Below are 25,204 nucleotides of genomic sequence, written 5' to 3' on the forward strand. Positions count from 1 at the left end.
TGCAGCCTTCCCTATCGTTCTTTGAACATTTGTTCATGTCCTCAGTTGTGCTGTTTCTTTCTGAGGACACATTCAAAATAAAAGTAAAGGAAATGCCTAACAGGACTAGCAGATGCAGTCAGTGGTATGCTTCCCCACTTTTGCAATTTAAAAAAACTACACTGCCTCTCATGGGTAGCAAGATGGTTAACACATGTGCTGACTATCAGTACCAACTTATGCATGGCTTCTTTTTTTATTAATAGAACAGCTGCAAACATTGCTAGAAAAGAAGTCTTAAAGGATTGTTTAATTATGTAAGATGGCAATAACAGCAGCTATTAATATTCTTGACTAGAATGTGTCTGAGACGGCAAGTGAGTGTTCACATGACAATAATAGAGTATCTTGCTCTGTTCAAGAAGCTAGGGCCATTTTACTGGATCTCAATTTTTCAGGAGTGTGAAAGCAGAATGCTCAGCTCAGCTCTTACTGCTGTGGTGCATCACAGCTATTTGGTGACAGGACCAATAGCTTATTTCCTAGATAGCTCTGCAATGTAAAACTGGAAGAAGACTGAGCTTATATATTTTTACTGACTGACCATGCTTTCATTAGAACTAACTGTAAGACATGAATAATTTTTCACCTTATTTGAACTACCACTCTAATCTAGAGCCAGCAAGTAACTATGCAGTAACAACTATGCAGTAACCAAGGGCTGTAGCTTAGAAGTGACTAAACAGTAAATGCTGCAACCTTGTTAAATCATGAAAAATTTATTTTCATTACATATATATGAAGGTAAAAGATTTCAGTCAATAGTGTTTTGAACAAGCACTTCTGACATGAACCTGTTAGTGTAGCTAGGCTGAAACTTAATGTAAAGTTAGTGTTTTGCCTTTTAGTAATTCATTTCTAGGATGTATATACAGAATTCATTTTCCTGTTAGAATACCAGAGACAGTAATATTGCAACATTTACATTCCTCATATAAAATGGTGTCATGTACATTTTCAGCTTGGTGTAGATATATAAATATGTACAAAATAAACATTATTGTAATTAATATATTCAGACCAGGTATTACTTAGCAACATTAAAGCAGATGCACATAGATTTAAGTGAAAATGGTGAAAAACACCTTTATGACATTAGTGACCATTATTTGTATATATAAAGTAGCACAGATAAAGGCTCCTCTTTCAAGCCTTCTGTGGGTATCCAATAACTTCAGTAAAAACAAAAGTAACTGAGAAGCATAAGATAATTATATATATATGTGTCATGATCAGATGGTTTACTAGGTTCCATCTTGATCACAAATGGATAACAATGTAAAATATACACATTTGTTCAGAGCGTAAAATATTGCACAAGAGCAATTTCTTTTGAGGAAAATAATCCCTGTGTTTGTGAACGGCAAAAATGGTTCTTATGCATTAAAGAAATTATATATTTGCAGTTTCTAAACCAAGGAACATTCAGTAATACTGTCACAACTGTCACCCATCAACTTCTTCCCAGCCTGTTTTATGGCAATGGTATGTCATCAGCAAGATTTGGCAAAGAGAGAAGGAAGATAGACAGTACATGTATGTATTTGTCACAGGCCAGACCAGATCCAATAGTAACCTAAACCAACTGCTGGATAGTTTCAGTTACCTGACAATTTCACCCTTAAATACAAAAGTCTTCAATGCTAGTCACAGTGATAATCACACAGTAGTAGAGTAAGATTCCATTCTTCTCTGCTTGGAAACCATCTTGTCTGAATTCCCGGTCTGAAGGGCACTTTCCTCGGTATCACTGTCACTGCTGTCTACAACTGTGTGATCCAAAGCCATCTGACCAGTCCTCCTGTGTAGATGAAAGTTCACCCCACTCTCCTGTATGGAGTTAGTTATAAAATCTTCATCAGAAGAATGAAATGATTCATCATCTCCTGTGAAATGGTTGACAATGTGAATCCCATCAAAAGTGGGTTGGTCTGAGAAGTCTCTCTGGCCTTTTAGACATTTGATCTGTTAGAAAAAGCAGAAATTAACAATTAATCAGACCTGAAGAGTCCAGCAGTAAAAAACCCCCACATTTCCAAGAAATGTCTGATTGAACTCCTACTGAATTAAATTAAATGCTAGATCTAGAAGTAGCACATTTGATGATCACTTCAAAACTCAGCTGGAATCAGAACAAAGTGACTTCTCACTTCTGGCTGCCCAAGCAGAGACCATGAAAGAACATCTGAAATAGTACTTGGAATTTTCCAAAATTCTCCTTACACCCTGTGCTGGTTTAGAGTTAATTTTCTTCATAGTAGCTAGCACGGGCCTATGTTTTGGATTTGTGATGAAAACAGTGTTGATAATACAGGGATGTTTTAATTATTGCTAAGCAGTGCTTACACAGAGTCAGGGCCTTTTCTGCTTCTCACACCGCCCCACCAGTGAGTAGCCTGGTGGTGCACAAAATATTGGGAGGGGACACAGTTGAGACAGCTGATCCCAACTGACCAAAGGGATATTCCATATCATATGATGTCATGCTCAGCATATAAAGCTGGAGGAAGAAGAAGGAGGCAGGGGGACATTTGGAGTTAGGGTGTTTGTCTTCCCAAGTAACCATTACACATGATGGAGCCCAAGCCCTGCTTTGCTGGAGATGGCTGAAGACCTGTCTGCCAATGGGAAGTAGTGAATGAATTACTTGCTTTGCTTGTGTGTGTGGCTTCTGCTTTCCCTATTAATCTTTATCTCAACCCACGAGTTTTCTCACTTTTACTCTTCCAATTCTCTCCCTTATCCCGCTGTGGGGGGAGTGAGCAAGTGGTTGTGTGGTGCTTAGTTGCCAGCTGGGGTTAAACCATGACACACTCCCAGAGTATTTCAGTTTTAAGGCTTAATAATCAAGGTACCTAGAATCACTAATGACAGATTCCTCCAGGCTATTTACTGCATCTTTAATATCCCCATGAGGATGGTTTATGGTTAGTTTTCTAGAGTGGCTTATTTGTTTTGACAGCACTTTTGGCCTTCACATCTTACTTTTACAGCTCCATTCTCTCCCTTATCACCTAACTTCTCACGTGAGAAAAGCTCTCCCCAATCCCAAAGAGCAGGCTCCCAAGTGAACACTGCCAGTTTCACACAGCCACATTAAAAAACAGAGAATATTCTTAGTTCTGTCTACACTGCAAGATCAAGTGTCTTTTCATTATCTAGTTTAGACCCAATGAGATTTCAGATTAAGAAGTATGAGAGAAACTTCTCTTTGTATGGCATAAATAGATTGCAGTTTCAATTTTAAGAGAAAATCAAACAAGACAAAAATGATTGTCAGACCATGGACAGATACGACAACATTTTAACTCAAAATGCACTGTGGAGTGATAAACTATTACAACCATGTATTCAAGTTATTCAAAAGTAAAACCTAAAGCTCTGAAGTGTGGCAAGTCCCCTGTTAATTTAGCAAAAATAACTGGAACTCATGGAAGACATTCCCAAAGTTATTTTTTTAGAATTTCACTTTTGCTAGCTTTTAGTAGCAACTACCTCAGGATCAGTTTGACGGTCAAAGAGTATTAAGAAAAAAAATCCTAAGGATGCAGAAAAACATTAAAAATGCATTACAGAAACTTCCTAATGTCACTCTGGAAGCTTAAAAAGGAAGATGCACCAAGTGCTATTTTCTAAGCCACTTTTCACAGTAACAGAGACATTTCAGAAATATGAAGCAATATTCACTTTGATAAATAAAAGGTGCATGTAGGTCCTTGCTATTGAAACCAACAGAAGACTTTACGTGTCCATTTGGGGAAGAAGGAATCTCTGTACTTTCCATGGGCTTGCGCAAAAGATGAGAATAAAAAAGGGGTTGGAAAAAAGATCACAAGTCATAATCATGCTAGAAGCCATCAAGTCAGATGTTAACAGCATATAAAAGCTCCAGCTTTTAATGTATATCAAAACATCTCTGTTACAAATATGGGTATGTGCTGGAGATCTAAACCTTGCTTATAACTACACATAGTAATGTTAGTTTTTTGCATTTTCTTCACATACACATAGGCTGCAGTTGTTTCATGTGAAACTTGCTTGTGTAAAGGCAAGCAAAACTAAAAGTTCCATACTTTCACAGCATAATTCATGATGTAAGCAAAATCAGCTTATGCCAAATATTTAATACTGGACAGTAATGTGTATCTGGAATAAATAATTTTTACTAGCTTATATACCTAGATACAGAAAGCCTCATACAGAGATTCTTGTATTTAGAAATATTATCCCTAAAAATATCCTGCAATACGGTCAGATTAGCTACCACATGAAGTTTCCAAAACAGCTATCAATTTTAGTCACTAAGAAAATAAAACACAGAAAAACAAAATGAAACCCAACAATTTCTCTCCACCCTCACCACAAAAAAAAAATGCTCTGCTGTACAAGTGACTACAAATTTCATATTAGAGTAAGAAATTATATGCTTTTAGGTCTGCACAGTTAAGCCATTGGTTCACCTGGAATTATAAAGCTGATACTCAATGTTAGTTGTTTTGAACATTCAGAAAGCCAAGCCAATGACCTCAACTGTTTTCCTGAAGACTTCCAACATGATACCTTTACATGAATGTATTTAGGTGACATGACAAAAATCATGGCTTCATGGTTTTAGGCAGTAGCCTTTCCAAACACCAAATGAGAGTCTGTGGAAAATGCTGTTAGTGAAAAAATCATGAATAGACACAGCCTTTGCCAATTCCTAAAGTGAGTCTGAGAAAAAAAGTGTGTTATTTTTTGTTATTCTAGTGAAAGGACACACAATCTGTGACGTTCTGGAAACTCTGCAGCTTTACACTTGCCTGCCCTTTTTCTCAAGTACTCCTCACATCCAAGGGGACCAGACTGCTAGGAAGAAACATGAATGTACCGTAGAGAATATATGCCACAAGTCTATCGATGGCCATATAGTTCCATAACTTCTCTGTCTGCTTGAAAAATGGCCGTCTCAGCCAGAAGCACAGACAAACACCGTAGCATAGAATTTGTATTATGGGGACTGACAGGCTGGATAGCAACACTGATGAAGAGGACATGGGGGTCCTGACACACAGGAGGCTAAACATTAATCAGCAGTGTCCCCGAACAGTGACGAAGGCTAACAGCATGCTAGGCTGTATTGACAAGGGCATAGACAGTACATCATGGGAACCAATTCTTATCTGGCACTTGTTAGACTGCATCTGTCCTATTCTGCACTTGCTACCTCACTCCTTCCTCAGTACAAGATATTCATGCATAGGTTTAGTGGAGAGGCACCAAGACAGTTAAGGGGCAGGAGCTTATGCCTTAAGATAGCAGAAAACTGGTTCTTTACTGAAGTGCATGGTGGGAAAAGAGACATTGATCATGACACAAAACACAAGGTTGTGTTTGACTATGAAGGGAAAATAATTGCTACAAGGCTAGTTAAGAATTAGAACAGGTTGTTCAGAGACTGGGGACTCTCCATCCTCAGTGGGTTTCAACACCCAACTGATAAAGCCCTAAGCAACCTGCTTTGAATTCAGCATTGATCCTGTTTTGAGCAGGCAGTTGGACTAGAGGCCTCCCAAGGTCCCCTCCAACCTGAAAGATAGCTTACAATTCAGTGAGATGTGTGAAAAGCATGGGCAGTGGGATGCATCTTACAGTTCTTATAGCAGCCATTTTGAATTTAAGAAATTGAAATACTTTGTACCTGCCAAATTTACTGTATTTAAAAATGTAAATGCTGTCATTTGAATCCAAATGCCTTTACATTAAATGTTGGTACATTAATTTATCACAAAACCTAGTATTCAACAGCATGTTATTTTTATTTTACAATTAGAAATCTGTCACTTTAATCTTGAAAATACTTAAAACAAGTTGTTTTTCAATTGAAGGTAGAACCTGATTTGCACCTTAATTTTTTTTTTTTAAACATGAACGTTGATGAAAGCAACTAATCTTCAAGAAATTAAAAGTATCCAGCAGAATAGGTTGGTAACAGCTGTGCACTATTTTCAGTTTTGTATATTTTCAGAGCTGAAGATACTTCAGGGGCACTCCAATCTAATATTTGTTCAGGAGCACTTCTGAAGAAGCCTTATTATCTGCCATTTCTGTTGCAGCAGAAAGGCTTTGCAAGGCTTCTCAAAGCATTTGGAACAACTTGTAGACAGCATGTGCTCCAATACAATTAGATACCAGTGGCTAATGGCAGCTTAAGGCTCTAATATAGAGGTTTCTTAAAATGAAAAGTTTTGTGCTCTCACATAACTTTACAGTCTAGCAAGTGAGGCTCTGCACTTCTAATAGAAAAGCAGTATCTTTTTTTCAAGATGGGAACATAAGAACTATCCTACTGGCTCAGGGCAATGGTCCATCAGCCTAATACTCTGTCTCCAATGGTGACAACAGGACTTTCATGTTGTTTTGTTTTTAAGGGAAAGCATGTGAATATGACCAATTTTTGCAGTCCATTCCCTTCATATTCCCAAGCCCCCACTCACTTGTCCAGAAACTGTTGTAGCAGATATGAGAGTACATCTCTTCCTAGCTATTTCAGCATCCATTTATAGATCAGTTGTCCATGACTGATGATTTATTTGCTGTCTACCTCCACAGCTTCCTGTGGCAGTAAGTTCCAGAAATTCTTTTGTTTTAAACTAACCTCCTACTTGTTTCAGGAATTGCTCCCAAATTCTAGTAATGCAGGAACAGGTGGTGAAAAGCAGTTCTGCAGTCATGATTCTGAAACTTACATAACAACACCTCCCTCAGCCTTCTCTCTAAAACAAACTAGTCCCAAGCCTTTTTAGCCTCTCATGAACAGGCAGTGCTCAAGACCACTGATCATTTTAGTTGGCCTTTAACCTCCCTACAGACCCTTCTTTAAACTCTCTACATCCATCTTGAGGTATAGAGACCAGCCCTCCACCAAGGTTTTGTAGTGGCAATATAAACCACTTCATTTTGGTTTACTTCCTACTGAGGCCCAAGATTGTCTTGTCTGTTTTGGCTGCAGCTGCACACTAAGCCAATGGTGTCAGAGGACTCTCAGCAACAACTCAGAAATATCTTTCCTGATTTGTAACTACCAATTCTGTATTTGCCATCATGTAGGTATGGCTTAGATTTTGCAGTTGATTAATTACCTTATTCATACTGAAGCTTATCTGTCACCTTTTTAAGAGCGACTTCTTGAGATTCTTGCCATCAGTGTTTTATTTGAACATGGAAAAAGAGCTTGAAGTAGGAAGTAAAGCATTATGCCAAGATCTTGTCATTCGTGTAGCCAAGCATATCAAGATAATGGGAAATCTGACTAAGGACTTGGAGCGGGGGGGGCACGCTGACCCAACCCAAACACCTCCCTACCCTCCCTCTAAACCCTAGTTCTACTCTACCCTTATCAGTCCACCTGAAGGAAAAAGAACAGCCTTTTTTCTTGCAGCCATGTTGAGCAGAGTATGGACTTACACCCCAGGGTCTGTCACTTCGGTTCTCTTTTGTACAAAGAGCCAGTATTGGTTAAAGCCCTTCAGTTTTGGGTCTGGCCCTCCTTCATGTGAGGGGAACTAGACCTCTGTCATCCCAACAAGTGACATTCAAATGAACCTTGGCTGTTTCTTACTGCTTCAGTTTTGCAAGAATCTCAAGTCTGATCACATCTGTAAAAAAACCCAGTCTGGTAAACCCACATGTTTTGCTTTTAATTCTCAAATCCAGGTCGCATTGTCTAGATGACCGCAGCTTCAACCCAGTTTTCACCACAGCACATTCATGTGATCTTCAGGACATTTCAAAGGGTTAATAACATTATGTGACCAAAATGTACGTCATCATTATCCCTTCAAAAGCCAGCTGAATCAAGAACAGAATCTTAATAATAATGTTTGCATTTATGTACCTTCTTGTACCTAAAGAATTCAGCATTTTAAAAACAAACTGTATATCCTACTAGTCAACACGTGAAAAGACATTAATTGTACATACTCTTAACAGGTAACAGTGTACTTTCACAAATTCAGAAGAGCTGAAAAAAGTCTAACAATCAGATCCTCAGAATAAACTTTCTTACCTGATGCTGACTGCCTCATCAAGCCAGGCATGAAGGAGAGACAGTAAAGAGAAATTTAGAAGTTTCAGTACATTTCAAAAGTTCTTCCATGTTAAATCATAGAATAGTTTGAAGGGAGCTAGTCAGTTCCAAGCAATTTATATTTCTAAGCCCCTTTGTTTTTTAAATAGGGAACATAAGTAAAATTTTCAAGTGTGACTTCGTGAAAGAGAATTCTACTTAAGCTCTGGGAGGCATCTTTATGTTGTAACGTGTGAGGTTTTTTTTAAAGCTAGGAATTCAGTGGTGGAAAGAAGTAAAAAATGCTACTTTCTGCTCCCTTTAAAAGGCTTCAGTAACTGATTCTTGAAATTTACTCAATTCTGAAGTAGTAAACAAGAGCTTTAAAAAGGTTGTCAATAAACATTCAATCTACTCACAGCAGGATAAGCAACCAATACACAAGTGAGATCAAAATATGACAAAAATATGACCACTGCCTTGGGTGAATGAAATTGGTTTTGGCAGAAGGCAGTATGTTAAATTTTTATTTAAAGAATAAAGATACTGAATTCTCAGTACTTATAGCAAGAGGAATCTAAAAATCAGAGTTCCCTCTTTATTTGTCTCCACCTTAGTAACAGTAGGAAGTCTTTGTAAGATTTCCTGCTTAAAAACCAAACATGATTCAAAAGAAAACTAGAATGTTGCTGAAAATATGATCTAACCACATTTAGCTGAAGAGAAGCAACTCATAAGCATTTTCAAATACCCGTCCTATAATTCAGAAAAATATTGTCAACTTGGCAATATGAAAAAGAGAGATTTAGAAGTCAAAATCTAATTACAAGCCAATTAAAAATATCAGTTATTATCTATTAAATTATAATAACATTTAACATGAATAAAAGCAATTTGAGTTCTTAAAAATTCCTGAGACCAATGGTCCACAGCATCTAATGAGATTCCCTCATCATACAGCAGTCAACAGCTGACTGCTACTTACTGCTCTCTCCCATTGTGATGAGATGACTCCAGTTTAAGGCATATACTAGTACACTATCACTTCTTTAAAAAAGCTCCCAATAACTTCTTTTGGAAAAACATTTATCTCAGAAAATGAAGTAGCTGCAGCATCTCAGACTGAATTAATAAAAAATACGTTGTCATTTGGGAGACAAATATCAGTCCAGACAAATATTATGTCCAGTAGGTACTACAATGCAGAAGGATTTCTGCACATGCACACAAAAAGAATGAACAACGTTAAGGTTGCAGGCCTTTTCATGCTACTTTTCCACTTCCATGAACACAAGCAACTCCTTAGATATCTTAAGCTCTCTGAAGCCCATTTTTAAATATATGGTTGTACTTCCACAGTAAGCCACATTCATACTGAAACCATCGCAACATGAATACTGCACAAATGAAGACATCATGAGCTAAACAAATAGTTGCAGAAACTAATATTAGCAATCCATCATCTAAAAGAATTCTTAGCAAGTTTAATGGCTGTACAGCTACAATGCAAATCAGGTTTCTAAAGTTCCCTAACAGAATCAGCTTCCTTATATGAAAGGGACTGCTCGGCATGCATTGTGACAGAACTGCATCACAGCATTTTAACAAAAGCCATTGCTTATTGATCTTTGAAAAGTCTTGAGATTTAAAAAAAACTTAAGTATGGTTTAATATATCCTGCAATAAAGAAGTTTAATGCTAAACCAAACCAACTTTAAAGACATTCTTAATTTTCCTCAAGCATGAGACAATTTTTACCAAAACATGTGGATCACATGCAAAAGACAGAGGATAGTCTTTTGAGAGCTTCCTGACAACTTGTATGGCTCTCAAGATTACACGTAAAATAAGATGATGTGTAAAATAACTCCACAACACATACTGCATATAATACTACAGCATTCTTTGTTTAGAAACAGCGCCACATTCTCTAACAAATTTAAAAATAAATTTGAAAAAGATATGTTTAATTAGAAATGTGTTATCATTGTAACTGTATTAGGACAAAGCTTAAAGCTGTGGCTTTTATTTCAGTGTCAGCGAGTTTCCTGTTTCACTTCAGTTAACATTAAGTTTTTTTTTCTAAAGCCATAGCTATAAATGCAGCCATAATTAGGATTATTAACTTGTAACAGACATGAGCAATGCCAGTCAAGTGTCATTCCTGGAAATTGCTGATGATTCAAGAAGTCCAAACCAACCAGACGCTGAATCCAGGAACTCCCATTTACTCTGCTTGCTCCCATTACCTGATCACTGTTTTCCCTCTTGAGGAAGAGGCCCTAATACCATGGACTCACTGTTTGAAAGATAACAGTCGAGAGGGACTGCATGGGCTTCTCCTCCCTGAAATCCATATGAAAAACTGCAGAGATGGCCATCCCCACATCTCTTACCAAAGCCATTTTGGATTCTCCCATGCCATATCTACCTCTAGAGATCTAAAAACTGAATTAGAATACATCTTGTAGACCTCAAAAGATATGCAAGGAATATGTATTAAAAAAAAAAAGAAAGAAGGGGGGCAGGGAGGAGAAAAATCACAATGAGCCTTCTTTTCCTTTCACTGTGAGGCAGACATGTAAGATATCTGCAACAATCAGAGATATCCTTAGTAGAGAAATTCAGGAAATAAGTTACATCTTCATTTATTGCTTTCACATAGTTGTCTTCTTTTTTTTTCTTTTTAATTTAAAAATACTAATATTAAAACTCTTCCAGCACAACTTTGAGTCTTCTCAGATTTCCTAAAGATGTTCCGCTTCAGCTTAAGATCTAACTAATTTTGAAATCGATACAATAGACAATCATATTCTCAAATCGGAAGTGTTACTATGCTGTTCTCTTTGCTGCTCCTTTCCCTGAGATTTAATTTTGCGTCAAAATTGAAAAAAAACCAGCAAGTTAGCAAGATTTTATTGAAATCAAGTTGTTCAACACATTCTAATGGGTTGTTGAAGAGTCATGGACATAAGGAGGAAAGTGAATACATTAAAAACTCTGGAAAGCTATTTCAGGGAAGTTTTACTACAACACTAACATGGACAAAAATACTTTTCCCCCTTGTATTTCACCTAATCCACAAATATTAAAGTTAGCCTGAAGTGTTAAGGGTGGGGGTTTGACATAAATTTGGGGTTTAGCAGATTGGAATCACCATTACATTGCTTTATGATTTGTCTTTGCCTTTGCCTTCCCCCCACCACCAAAAGCAATGTTTGAAAGGCAGTACTCAAGATTCTAATCAGAGTCTAATTTAAGAAATTAGACTAGTTAAGCAAAATCAAGCAAACTGAAATTGCTGTTTAAAAAAATCCAGTGCATTAAGTACTGTGACTTAAGAAAGCAGGAAATGTCTTGATCATGCTTACAAATAACACGCAGTGAGAGCATTTCAAAATCTGTTTGCAAAATTGCTTCCTTTGCTTAGTAGTTAATAAATCGCTATGAAACATTTAACTTATCACAGAGGCTTATTTATTTTTAAGACTAAGTTTTGTCTCTGATATCCTTTAAATGTGGAAATTCATTTCCTCATCTAAAAATTTTCACCCAGCAGAAGTTCCAGTCAGATAAACAAAATGCCAATTTTTAGGTAGTCTAGCAATGACCTCTGAAATGAAGTTGTTATCCAGTCCCTGTAGGAGGAGCCAAGCTGCCCTCCAGCATACTCAAGACTGTCTAGGACCCACCTTAGCACATTTGGCCATTTATTTAGGACTGAGTTTAGCATGACTAAAACGGGAAACCTGCACAATCAACAACAAACCCTGGTAAGAGTTAATGATTCTAGAATAGTGCAAGTTTAGTGGTTTCTATAAAATAGTATTTTAAAGAATATAAACTATAAAATAGTTTCCTAAAGAAAATTAACTATGCTTTTTATAGATGAGTTCCAAGCTGTATTTGCTTCCTGCTAGCATTACCTCGTATGCTCCCCAAACAATTTTATAATGCTCATACCAAGATAAAAATCAGTTGACAAAAATTCTTAGAGGACTTGGTGGAGTATTTGGCTCCTTATTTTCAAGTGTAATAGAATGAATCTTGGAAAAAAGTTGATTTGATTTGTTAGGGTTTTTAGGACAAACAGAAAGAAGTACATAGAGAATATTAATTTTATATTACGTTCAGTATGGCAGAACGGCTTAAAGAAGGCTGATTTGCAGTATAACTTAATGGTAGGAAGACCGCATCTGTCCATATCCAGTTGTCTCCAGGGTCTCCTATGTGTCTGAACTTCTTGATCCACACTTATCTCAAAACAGTACAACTGTTTCTGCAGTTCATAAATTGAATTCAATCTAATATAGTTGCAGTATGCTCTATCCACTTGTTACAGCAATTGCAGCAAAATACCTTGAAACTGGCAACAAGAGAAGCTGATCAGAAGTCAGAGCAAGGATTAAACTCCAGGCATGTTAAGCCTATTGTGGGCCCAAACCAGAACAGCAGTGAATGACAATATTATATACCCAAAGAGATCTAGGCTGCTTTTTTGGTTGTACCGATATGGCTGCTATTGTTAAAAGATAAAAACCCAAAGAGCCTCCAGACTAAGAGGGGTTTGTTGTTTTGGTTTTTTTTTTGGCCATCTATAGTGGGATTAAAAGCAACAGTCATGAGGTAGTACATTAGATGAATCTGCCCACTCACCATTATTAACTCTTTGGAATCCAAGCTCATGTATGTGACTAACTACTGAATTCTCCTGTTTAAGGAAAGAATTACCTTTGTTTTTGAAACTCATACTTTTAAAAGGATGACCCAGAGTAACTGGTATACACTGGTATACAACCTGAAAGATTTATCTTAAATGAACTTTGCTGACCGTATCACTAGACAGAGTTCAAACCACTGCAGTGTGTCACAAGTGAAAAGCAAAAGAGCAGCAAGAAATTTCCAAGACTGAGTCATTTCAGGCTTCTGTTTTTTTTTAATAGCACTTAAATATTTGGCCTCTGTTTTAAACTGCCAGCTTCTGTAAGTCATATTCAGTCTCACAGTAACAGAAAATGCTTTAGAAAAATCCCCATAGATGTCAAGAAGTTTAAATAAAATCTATGAAATAATTTTAATGCATTAAAAGAAAGCTCATCTCCAGTTGTCCTGCTATTTATTTCATATTGCTCTGAATGTACTCTTACATTTCCTGACAAGTTTTTATAAAAAGTGTTTTTTCAACATTATCAGTTAAAGAGCACTTGAGCCAAAAGGAAATACGATGTTAAATGTATGTTGTATATCAGTTTTACCATAGATGAGTCTGCCGTATTGTAAACGTGACAAAGATTAAAACTAGCAACAAGTGTTCAGACCAGAAGGTTTCCAGTGAATCAGAACAGGAAACCAATAAAGCTATCAATGGGAGGTCATGACTTTTTGATCACTGCACTGTATGGTTAAAGAATCTGGTTTTGATCTAGTGCCGTGTAATCAAATTAAACTTTGAAGTTCTGTATCAAATATGCAATTCAAATAGAAACAGTGCTAAGGAAGTACCCAACTTTTAAACTATTTTCAAAAGAAATCAGTCTTTGGTAACTATAAGTCAGATTTTATCTATTGAGGGAATTTTTCTGAGATCTGACAAGTTTGTTGTAGTGAGATTGTATGCAATTCCAAAAAAAGTTCTAAGATGGCTTAGCCCTGGGAAGTTTCTATAAATAGCTAGTTAGTAGGTGGAAGGAAAGTTCCCAGAAACTCTTCCTACAAGAAGTTCTAATGAAAGTGTTTATTCGGAGTGAGGACACAGCAACAAAAATATTTTAAAACAGCAGCATGATCACACTGAATGTACTGCAATTATTATAGCCAAGGAACTACCTAAATCTCAATGCTCCTTCTCCCTAGAGCATGCATCTATAAATACAAAAGTTACTGAAACCTCAAGCATTAACTAGAATGTACTGGCTGATAGAGACCGAAAACGTACCCATTATGGGCAACAGTTACAGGAAATGATCATTTTGCACTTTTACTCTGTCCTTTTAAAGCAGGAGTTAAACTCAGCATTTTTAAATGGACTAAGTAACATTTGTTTTTGCCTCTGACTGCAGAAATTACTTCCATCTGTGTTGGCCGCCGTTCTGAGAGTGATAAAAGAATTTTAGGAGGGGTTTCCACCACATCTCCACTGTTCGCTCCGCTTATATTCAGGTAAATTTAGAGACATATTACAAGCTAATACATAGCTCTTCTGAGCTTGTTTCTCACACAGATGGCACCTGTGTATGGTTGCTAACAAATTTTTTTGCAAGGAACAACTACTCAGATAAATTCAAACCAGTCGAACCTCAATCCCTCCACTTTTCTATCCCCAAAACTTGATTTATAGGCAGAAACACAGGGTAGACCCTGACATAGCTCTAATTAGTACAGCAGACAGGTCATGCAGCTTCAACACTCAAGAGAAGAGCATTATTGCCATGATAATGAACTAACTTTATCTATAATCGCTTTACTTGCTTTGGCAACCCAGACAAACTCTAAACAGAGACTTAGTATAGTTGATTCATCCCTAATGCTGCAATCAAGAACTAGTATATTGCTCAGCAAGACAGATCTGGAGCTTTGACACAGTAGGATACAGTCAGGAAAAAAAAGCGGGGGGGGAATGCTTGTAAAGAGAACAATCACCAATCTTCATTTATTTTATCACTGAATCTGTCGGTAGTGGCAGTGAAACAGTTAAGATTCATACCTAAAACTGTTGCCCTTATTGAAGTGAATAAAGTCATACCTATTCCGTTTGAGGACTGACTACATCACTGTCCTGATTACACTGTTCACTTCTAGAGGTTTCTTTCACTCATGAGATATGGAAGATATTTTGTTGATGGTGGTGTTACTGGGGGGAAGGGAGAGGAATCGACTTTACCTGATGCAAAGATGAAGATGAGTTTGTGGCAAGAGATTTGTGGAGTACAGTACCATCATTATGGAATCAATCCTACCTTTTTGGGCAAGTGTAACGTGTCTGTGTTAATTACACTATGAACACGCATTCAAAATTAATTGAACAACTGATGTTCATAAAATATACAGGGATTCCATTGTGCGATAATGCTTCTGCCTGTTGATTGCTTAGTTAAGCCAGATGGTTTCTAAAGCTGGTTGTTTTATTAAGGGCAGGGTAACTAAGTTGAAGACAGTTATTGGAGAATTAAGACTCCTAATCTGTTCAGTTTCACACTTCTGTAACAATCTTGGTATTACCAAGCCAGTGTAATATCTTTCACTCTCAAGGACAAGCTAAATTAAAGGAATAAAGCAATTCACTTTTCTAAAGCATACAGTATATATTTAACTATCCTGTGTAGACAAAGCTGCTACATTAGATTGGGTGTTTGCAAACCACATGACTTCACAAACGCTATCTTATCACATCACAGGTTCCTCAGACTGACCACAACCACTTAAATCAGACTCTGCCAGCACAGAGGCTCTGTAACTTTGACACATACTAGTAAAGCAATTACATTTTTAGCTGTCCAGCAGCCTTGCAAGAACTTTACTTGTGGGGAGGGAAAAATCTGATGGTCTCTTGTCCAACTGTGCTTGCAAGATATGGTAAAAGAAAAGCACATGATTTATTGTGCTATAAACTTCCACCACAAGTTGAAACGCTTACTTTGTAAATCTGAGAGCTAGCATATTTCCTTTCAGGGACAACATTTCTTATCAAGTAAGAAAACATTTATAGAGAGCCACATACTTTGAAAGCATTTGTCTAGTAAAACAAACTATTAGAAGATGTTAATGTGATTCTAGTCTGTATTGAGAATCAGGTGCTTTGCAACAGTTAATACAGTACTTTTAACAAATATTACAGTTTTAGTGAGAACTATGAAGTGAAAACAATGTAAAAATTGACTGAAATAAATCCCACAAAGATCAGCTGGTTTTATGAAAGCAAGTAAAATGACAATTGCCAAGAGATAAATATACATCTGCCTGTACTACATGGAAAGCAAGTAGTACACTCCTTCCAGATGAAAGAGAGGAAAAATAAGTTGGCAAGAGACTGAGTGGAAGAGCATTATATCTAATTTTAAATTTTATAGGAAGAGTACTAGGCCTTTTTGGATTTGCTATTCTCTCCTTAGTTCTGATGAAAGAAATGTTACCTATTTCTGTTTCCAAGATACCCAAATGCTGATAAATCTGGTCTTCTCTCATTCTCATTTGTCCATTGATCTGATCCACTGCTAGCCATCACCCTATAAATGTCTTCAGATGAGAACTTTTAAAAAAGTTCTAGTAGGTTGAACTTTAACTAGAATTCACTTTCCATAGTTAATCCTATCTCCATCATGCAAAGATATGTACAACTTATTCATAGCTTTAAAAGTTAAAGATGTGCCCACACTGCAGTCATGACTGCAACATAGAAGAGGCACATCCAAACCAAGCAGCTGGACACCAGCAGTCTGAGTAAGCAGGATGATGCTCAGAGTTATCTACCCTGCTTCTGAATGTAGTCTAGGGGTGCTTCAGATAAGAGAACATTTGATTTGGTAAGCATTGAATTTGACTCAAAGGAAGCCTAGTAATGAAATTAACAGAGGAAAGGAATAATGCTTCCTGCTGGTATTCCATGATCAAGCCCAGGTGCTATTATTGTGAGAGAAACAGGAGCTAGGAAAGCTGCTAGAAGTGGTCAACCCATCTTTTGCTACTCTGGTGTGCCACCAGCAGCATCCTAATTTTGTGCTTATCTATGGCTGATGCATGAGTCATCATTTAGCTGCTTGTAAAGATATTCCCTCATCTTCTCAGGGGACAACCTGGACTAAACTGTGCTGCGGACCATAATTGCTCACTGTACCATACTGATTTAAGATTATTAACTAATAATAAAAAAAAAACAAGGAAGAAATAATTTGGCAGCTTTAAAACACAGCTTACCTACCATAAAAGTTTTTGGTATTTAAGACTAAGGGAACTTTAATGTGGTTTAAACTTTTCTCCAGTGTACTATAGTCCACTGAATTTTATTCATGTCTCTATTATGTGGCCTGTATAGGTGGGGTTTCTTAATTCTTCACACTGATGGCTACAGTTTACTTTCCTTTCTCCATTTTAGTTTCAGCAGTGAAAGCATAGAAAGCTAACCCAAGTTGCAAAATGTATCCTTAATTCAGCCATATTACCAATTACTCCTTTGGTCATAACTTATGCATTATTTATCCTCAAAGTAATTACTTAAAGTGTCTTGAATTTTATTTACACAAGCAAAATCTTTTAAAAGGACAGTATTTAATCTCCAACTTTTATATCTCTTTTCATTAAGCCAATCTTAAAATGTTAGCTCACCAGGAGCAAGATCAGACCATGAGATAACACCTATATCAGAATCTTACTGACTGCATTAGGTTCTTAAAACATAATATCAGATCCATTCCTAGATAAACTATATGTATGTGGGAATGGAAGAGTAGTAAACTAGTGGTCACTACTTCTTTGAATAGCCATCAAGTTTTCAGATACTGAAAATGCAAAATACTTCAGAAAAATCCTCCCTTTTCTGCATTGTCAATATGCAAGAATTTAATCACCAGAATTTCACTTAAAGTTACTATTATAAAGCCTTTTAAAAGCCTCAAAAAATTATTTTGGTGAAATAATAATGCTCCAGTCATCTGTCATCTTGTTCTTTTCCATCAGCCATCCTTAAATATTGTTAACATGGGCATTTTGCAGAGGGTTTTCTAACTGTTGGAACAGTTTGCCACACTAACATCAGGATTTTGTTTTGCATTCAAATACCAAAACCACATGCATAAGATTTGCACAGTAGAAAACAATCTCATCCTTGCCTCCTCTCAAAACATTTCAAGTAACTATTTGTTAAGAGTATACCTCATTGCAGAGGAACAGGTAGGAGAAAACTAGCTCCATATTCTGTCTCCGACATTGGTCAATAGCAGATGCCTGGGAAAGAATGTAACAATAGGCAAGTATACTTTTCCAGAATGTTCTTCCCAAACTTGGGCAAGTAGCCCATTTTTCAAATATACATGTGACATCTGTGCATCTCTGGGGATTATTTTTTTTTCCCCCCATGAACTTAGGCCGTTATTTTTTCCAATCTGTATTAACACAGATTTTAGTATGTGGAATGATTTTGGATCTAAAAGAATTTCATCTTTTAAATTTGCAAAAATCATATGCTCTAGTGTTTTTTTCAACACACCTCCAGTTTCATTTGAAGATCCTAATCCTTGCACTGGAAGAGAAGTGAACAAATGCTCCCTACCCATCTTCTTCATGCCACTTACAGTTTTGAATATTTTATACTCCCCCATTCAAATTCCTTGAATGAAAAAATCCCCAGCCATCTCAATTTACTAATGTTGTCTAGACACCAAAAATAGGTGAGTAGGAATTAGCTGATCCTCCTCCTTAGGGAGGAGTTGCACTGAATGCTGAAGGCGACTAAACAGCTAGAACATTATGAGAAGCAAAAGAAATGGCACAACGAAACAAGTCAGTTAATTTCAAAACTTTCTATTTTGCTTCAGTTATCTTCCCGGGTAACTTTGTGTTTATTATGCTTTTAGCATTAGTTCAGCCAAGTCCTAATTCAGTCAGTTTTTTATCCCCTGGGAATGGCAAGAGATAAAGGAAAGAAACATCCCAATATCTTTTGAAAGCTCTACTCAAATCTAAGACAAAAATTGCAGATAAATTCCCAGAAACCTCCTTCTCTCCTCCACCAGTCTCCTTGACTCTATAGATGTCTGAAACCTTTTATCTGGAAATCTTTTTTTTTTTAACCTAAGAATATAGATCAAGAGCAAAAGGTACCAGGATTATTAAGAATATTTTGCATGAAAAAAATGCCAAATAATTTTTCAAAAAAAACCAAAACAAAAACACATCATTAAGCTCTGAGTATTCTTCAACTGCTTCCAAGCTAGAAAAAAACACCCCAACACTGGATCCCTCAAGTATAGGAAAATGTTATTAAGAATGGATTTTAAAGAGCTATCTTCAGCATCCATATTCCTGCTTTCTAAGGAAAAAAATGCATGCTAAGCGAAGGAAGCACTAAGTTTCTGTATGTTGCTGCTCCCCTTCATAAAGCTGTCCCTTAACGCACATAGTATTAATCATAGCCTCATGGAATAATGTTCCGCAATCCCAAATTGTAAAGACTACTTGCTTTTGTGGACTTGAATACATTTTAATATGAAAACTGTCATAAGGTTAAAACAAACCTACAGTTGAAATACTGTAGTAATATAAATAAGACTGAAATTTTTCAGCAAAACAAACTCATTAATGCATTCCAAGAGACACAAAAATCAGCTAGCAGTATAGCAAACACAAACTTTACAAAGTTTCACTTGAAATACAATTTAAACTTAAGCAATTCAGTCCTAAATCACAATGTATGTAAGACTGGAAACCACTTGCTTTTGTCTCCAAAGGTGTCTTGTGGTCTGCCAGTGTAGTTTGTGGGTAAGCACGTCAATTCTAATCTTTTGTACCACTCCTGTAATCTAGGTAACACATACAAGCCTTGCAACATCCAACAGGAAGCAGACAGCTGCTGTGTAATATATATAAAGTGACTGCATGTACAGAGGGGTAGTGCATGAAATGCAGAACTTGAGCAGTTTATAAATCATTAAATTCCATTCAGTTTGAATTAAAAGTAAAAAGTGGCAAACTAGAAAGAACCTCCTCCTTTTTTCCCCCAGTGATTTATGTTGAAATGAATAACAACTAGTTCAAGATTTATCTTAGTTTTTCTTAAGCCTTCAACTTAATGGAAACTCATAACAGTCCAAACTTTCTACATATTCTTTTCCACATACAGTAACTGCTTTACTTCAGTACTACCTACTGAAATGGGATACTCTCTTGAATATTAAAAATGTTTCACAAAAGCTGCTTTCACTTAAGATTTCAGAGTCTAATCAAAGGCAACTTCTGTGAAGTACTAGCACTCCTTGTGCAGCCTGAGTATGTAACCCACAGTACCGATCTTGCAGTGCCTGTATACTCATGCCATTTATGTTACATCAGTTAAAGCACCTTAACTGTGAGGTCAAGTGACAGAGTATAGTGGTCAGCAGACCTTTTTTCTCTTGTGTCACAAGACGGGGCAAGCAACCTTGGGTACTTACTGACAAGAGTAACAAAGTTGCTTCATAGCAGCTGCAGCCTGTTGGGTCTACACAAGGGAAAAGCCTTTTAGGTTAAAATCCTACTAAGCTAGAAGTCAACAATGCTGTAGAGATAGCTTTAAGAATGGAAGGAAAATGGAGGAAGAAAGGAAATGCTAAGTAGAAAGACTTCAATTAATGAAAAGAAAAAATGGCAATGGGACACAAATTTCTGGAAAGGTAAGCAAAGTGTCTAAGTCTAGTGCACATTAAAAGCTCTGAAAGAAGTTTACATCATAACTTCCTGTTTGTGACAATCCTCAAAATTTCAGGTTTTCACACTAGTTTCAGCCTTCAACAACAAAGCCCTAAGGCATAAGCACCTAACAGCTTTGCGCCCAATAAAGCAACTCAGCCAGTAAGGACGAAAGGAAGTGCAGCACATGACACCAAATATACACAACTTTTCACAGGATTAGCTGTTGGCTAACTAGAAATACTGCAGTCTCTGAGTGTCCTTTCATTATGTGCCAGCAGATCTTCGAATGTTGATAGGTTGTGTAAAAGATTAAAGCATAGCTGTCAGTAACTTTCTAGGGAATGAACATAAAAATGACTGATGTCTTTACTAAAGTTAAAACTGCAAGTTAATAATTGATCTACATGTATGTGAACTCTCAGTGAAGTTACGGCTGCACTGAGAAATTTAAGTACGAATTCAGCATTTTACATATTAATACAAATTATGTTCAGTATTTTGATTCTAACCCATATTTGGTTACTCAAGTTAGTGCAAAGAGCTGCATGTGAGCAGATCTCAGATGGTGTGCATAGAGTACAAGTCTACAACACAAGTCTTGTTACAATGTTCTCAAAGCTCTAGATTTTGTGTGTTTGCTCTCCTGAAGTGTTCATCAAATACAAGTTTAAGAGCTACTGTGAAGTAGTCAATATACAATTCACCTTACCATGCTACAGAAGTCCACTAATTAGTATAAAAGGAATCAGGCAGGTATCTTGTTAGAGCAAACCAAAAATCCAATATAGTAATTCCATTTATAGTTAGTTATTTTACTTTATTTGAAAGGTAAGAAAAAAAGGCATAATCATTTTCTATTTAATTTACCTTGTACATTTAATAGTAGTGTGCCTCATTGTTTCAGTTTTGGATGCCATACTACCAATTTCCAGTATATGCAGTTTTACTCAGTAACAAGAACACAACTACTTGAATTTACTACAAATAAGTCTTCTTATAATATAATTTGAAGACTGACTGTAGCATTACTACTCCTAGATGAGTAATAAAAGCAGCTGCAATTTATCCTTTATGCAGCAAGCTGCACCATATTTAAGAGGCATGCAAAATTTTGAGCTTGGAAAAGGAAGACCAAAATTAATCAATGGACTCTGATTACAACAAAGGACAATTGGTTCAAAGTTTTTAAAAGTACAGACAAAATTTTTTAAAAATAAAATTAATCATCTGAAATTATATGCAGCATTCTGATATGTAGCTGATTTAGGTTACCATGCTGGAACAGGTAAGAGAAATAGCTGAAATCTGAGGGTCAAATTTTCCTCCACTACAAAGTCAAGAGGGGTCACAGCAGCAGCCTGTTGCACCTGTGCTGTAGTAAATCCCTCCTCCCGCCGCCCTCTTTTAGTGGGGAGGATTCAGCTTTAGATCCTGGGCAGTAATAATAACCCTCTCTTTGCCATTCTTTGGTGTTCCTTATTGGTGTTCCTCACTGGTATTCTAGGTTTGCCCTGCCCCTGGCTACAAGCCTGGCTTGCAAACACTGATGGAACAGTAGACCTTTCCCTGGAACTCTGCAATTAGGATGGATCATGCTGTTGACACATCTTGGTACCATCACCATCTGATGGATCATATCATAAGATAGAATTGAAGTATCTAGCTCCTCCAGGTTCCACTGATACAGGAACATATGCATTCAGATTACTGGCCAAAGACATGAAATAGTGTTTATCAGAAGGCCAGAATATGGACTTAGTTTGCAGTTACTTATATTCAATATAGGATTTGTTCATTATTTTGTTCCATCCTTCAGATGGAGAACCTGCAAGTCTTCTGATGTAAGCTTCTGTAAAAATGCAGTAATGGAGACAAGAAAAAAAAGTTCAATAAGTGGAATCAACACTGCCATGCCAAGACATTTAATCTTGTTTCACACAGACCCATCCCACCCCAACCTTAAACTATAATTTTTGCATTAATTTATGTCCAGTTTACAATGTATTAGATGGTAACCATGCAGTCACCAAGAACTCTGTTCCTTTACCAGTGCCTTTTACATGTTAACCAGTTGGGAGGTTGTGGTCAGCATGTCACGTACACCATCAGCCTATCTTCAGGAAGATGAATTTGCAAATTGGTAACGTTTCTTTTAGCTTTTGCAGAAGTAGAATCAAAAAGCAGCTAGCCAAAAAACAAAGAACATGGTCATTAATGGATCGACACCTGAAGACACTTCAGTGCAGATCTAAAAAAGTTGGTTTATTTAATTGGTATTGACTAACTTATACTAACCCTAACATTTAACAATTGAGGGCAAACATTTTTGCCTCTTTCTATTGCCATTTTATTCAGATTTTGCTGTTTCAGGATGAACTGCAAGCAAAGTTCTTTACTTCGCAGCTATGTTAATCCAAGACTTAATTGTTATTTATTAGCAGCAACTTACCTATAAATACTACATACATTTCAGACTTAACCTTACGTTATCTCAAAATCAGCCTAGTGGATTATGCTCAAAATAAAGGATTGTGCATGAAGTATTACTTTCCCTCCAAAGTTTTTGAATAAAAACTAGACAAATAGATATGTAATAATAAGGAAAAGGGGAAAAAAGAAAAAAAAAAAAGAGTCATTAGTAAACAAGGACTTCTGGGCTTTAAGAAACTTTGTATAAGGAAGCATTCAGAAATGCTGCCTACCTAGAAAATCTCTACTACATACAGAGTTTCCTCCTAGTGTTTCTATTTATCCTAGAGTGAGATACTTTGTTCCTATAGTGTTTACCTAGTTTAGAAATAAAAACTAAGCCACAAAAAAGCACACAGCTGGAAGAAGCCTGCTCTTCTACATGGAATTACTCAAACTCTGCTATTGTTGAAATTCATGTTCTCCCTAGCTGGTATTTTCTTTCAATCAAATTGAAGTGCTAATAAAGATTTGTGTAGACTTAACTGTTCAGGAATCACTGGTACTACTTAGTATTATCGCTGTTCCGTGAACTATCAAAACTCATCTTCATTCCAACCTGTTCGCATTAACTTATAGACATTAAACACATACACAATTGTATGCCATTGCGACAACTGAGTTGGCCAGCCAGGCATATGACAAATGCTTGTATAGAGAAAATTATGCAACAGTTTTCCAACAGTAATTCTACTTTTCCTCCAAAGTAGTGGTTTCTTACCTTGTAAACCTACACTGAGTGGAGGAAAAAGTCAGTACAGTGCCTTATTTATTCATCATGCAAAATATGCAAAATATCTGGCTTTGAGATTTCTACAAGCAACTTACTTTCTCATAAGAAACAAAACAAGCTAGTCATAGTCCTTTACTGGAAAAAGCCAGGTTATTGATTTTTAAATTTGTTTTTAAGTAAGCTTAATGATTGGTAAAGGTGCTGGACTGATGGCCCTAGAGACTATCCTCAATACCATAGACAGCATTCCAAGATCCTCCACTATGTTATAACTCTCAAGGGATTAGTCCTAAAAGGTTGAATCCAGTAAGATTGTTATGAAAACACTACCTACACTTAAAGAAAGAAAGGATGTGTATATTTAACAAAAGCAAAAAGCCAACAAAAAAAATTAGGTTGTATTGCTCTGTAATACTACAGTTTTAAGCAACACTATCAGAGCTGTGCGTTAGAAGGCATATGGAAACAGAAGCAGACTACAATGCAAAGATGACTGGGCATTTTGCATACAGTGTAGTATTAGGTAGAGACATTTCTTCACAATGCAGGATGAACTGAAATGAGCCAGCGAGCACAGTAGTTACATAAGCCATTTTGGTTTCAGGACCTTCTGATCTTTTTAACTAACAGAAAGTTACTACAACTATTAGAGCAAGGAAGTTTGAAGACAGAAATTTCATAGGTTGAAGGTTTTGGCAGTTTAGAACTTAAAAATCTGTTAACTGATATTAAGCAAGCATCCTTTTTCTTTTTAAGCAATCTCAGTACACTACCACGTAAAATTCATCCTCACAACAGCAAGAGCCAAGAAAAATCTACACGTGGACTCTTCTACTTGCACAAATGCAATTTAGTTTCTAACCAAATTAACCTTAAAAGTTGTAGCAAATAAAGACAAAGGGGCTTATTTTCATGCACGCAGCCCCAAATGCAACAAATGCAACAGTAAAATATGATCAACTCATGAGATGAAGGAAAAAACCAAGACGGAACATAAATGCTGATCTCATTTAATGTCAAATCACATAAGTAAGCAATTTTTTGTTCTCTTACATCCCAGGATAAGGGCAAGATTCACATAAAAGAGTTAGTTTTATTGCATTCATTTAAAACAACATATGTTAGCAAAATCAGGTACTGAAGCTGTAATAACTATTAGATAAGCAAAACCTGCTACAAACGAAAGATAGGACAAAAGATGCAAGTGATCAGAGACAGTAGCATTTTATCACTTACCTCATGATGCAGCTCAGCTATCTGATCTTTCAGTTCTCTGATGTACTGGTTAGAATCAGATTTATTAAGCTGCCCTTGAATTTTTCCTTCTTCTTTCTGTTTTGGTTAAAAAAAGGATCTTATTCAAGTTGTTCACGGATATACTATATTAAAAATCTTATTTTAACTGTCTGCATATTTTTGTCACGAAAAGAAGCTATTCACAGACACCATCCAGCAATTTTAATTTGGTTGAAGTTACAGCAGGTATGTAGGGGTGTCAACAGCTCAGACCAAGTTGACCCTCTCAATACCAACCATAG

At 36.6% G+C, this 25,204-nt stretch overlaps 1 protein-coding gene across 1 annotated transcript in view; it reads right to left on the reverse strand.

Moving 5' to 3' along the window:
• Positions 1 to 739: 739 nt before the first annotated feature.
• The window catches only part of EVI5 (ecotropic viral integration site 5), an 87,731-nt gene continuing 63,266 nt past the window's right edge, over positions 740 to 25,204 (reverse strand). The window contains exons 19-20 of the mRNA XM_010582641.1: positions 24,903 to 24,998; positions 740 to 2,004 (exon numbers count right to left, since the gene is read on the reverse strand). Coding sequence (XP_010580943.1) covers positions 1,699 to 2,004; positions 24,903 to 24,998 — 402 coding nt within the window. The 3' untranslated portion in view covers positions 740 to 1,698. The remainder of the gene's footprint in view (positions 2,005 to 24,902; positions 24,999 to 25,204) is intronic.

This window comes from Haliaeetus leucocephalus, unplaced genomic scaffold (assembly GCF_000737465.1).
Source record: "Haliaeetus leucocephalus isolate CR32 unplaced genomic scaffold, Haliaeetus_leucocephalus-4.0 Scaffold848, whole genome shotgun sequence".
Lineage (NCBI taxonomy): Eukaryota > Metazoa > Chordata > Aves > Accipitriformes > Accipitridae > Haliaeetus > Haliaeetus leucocephalus.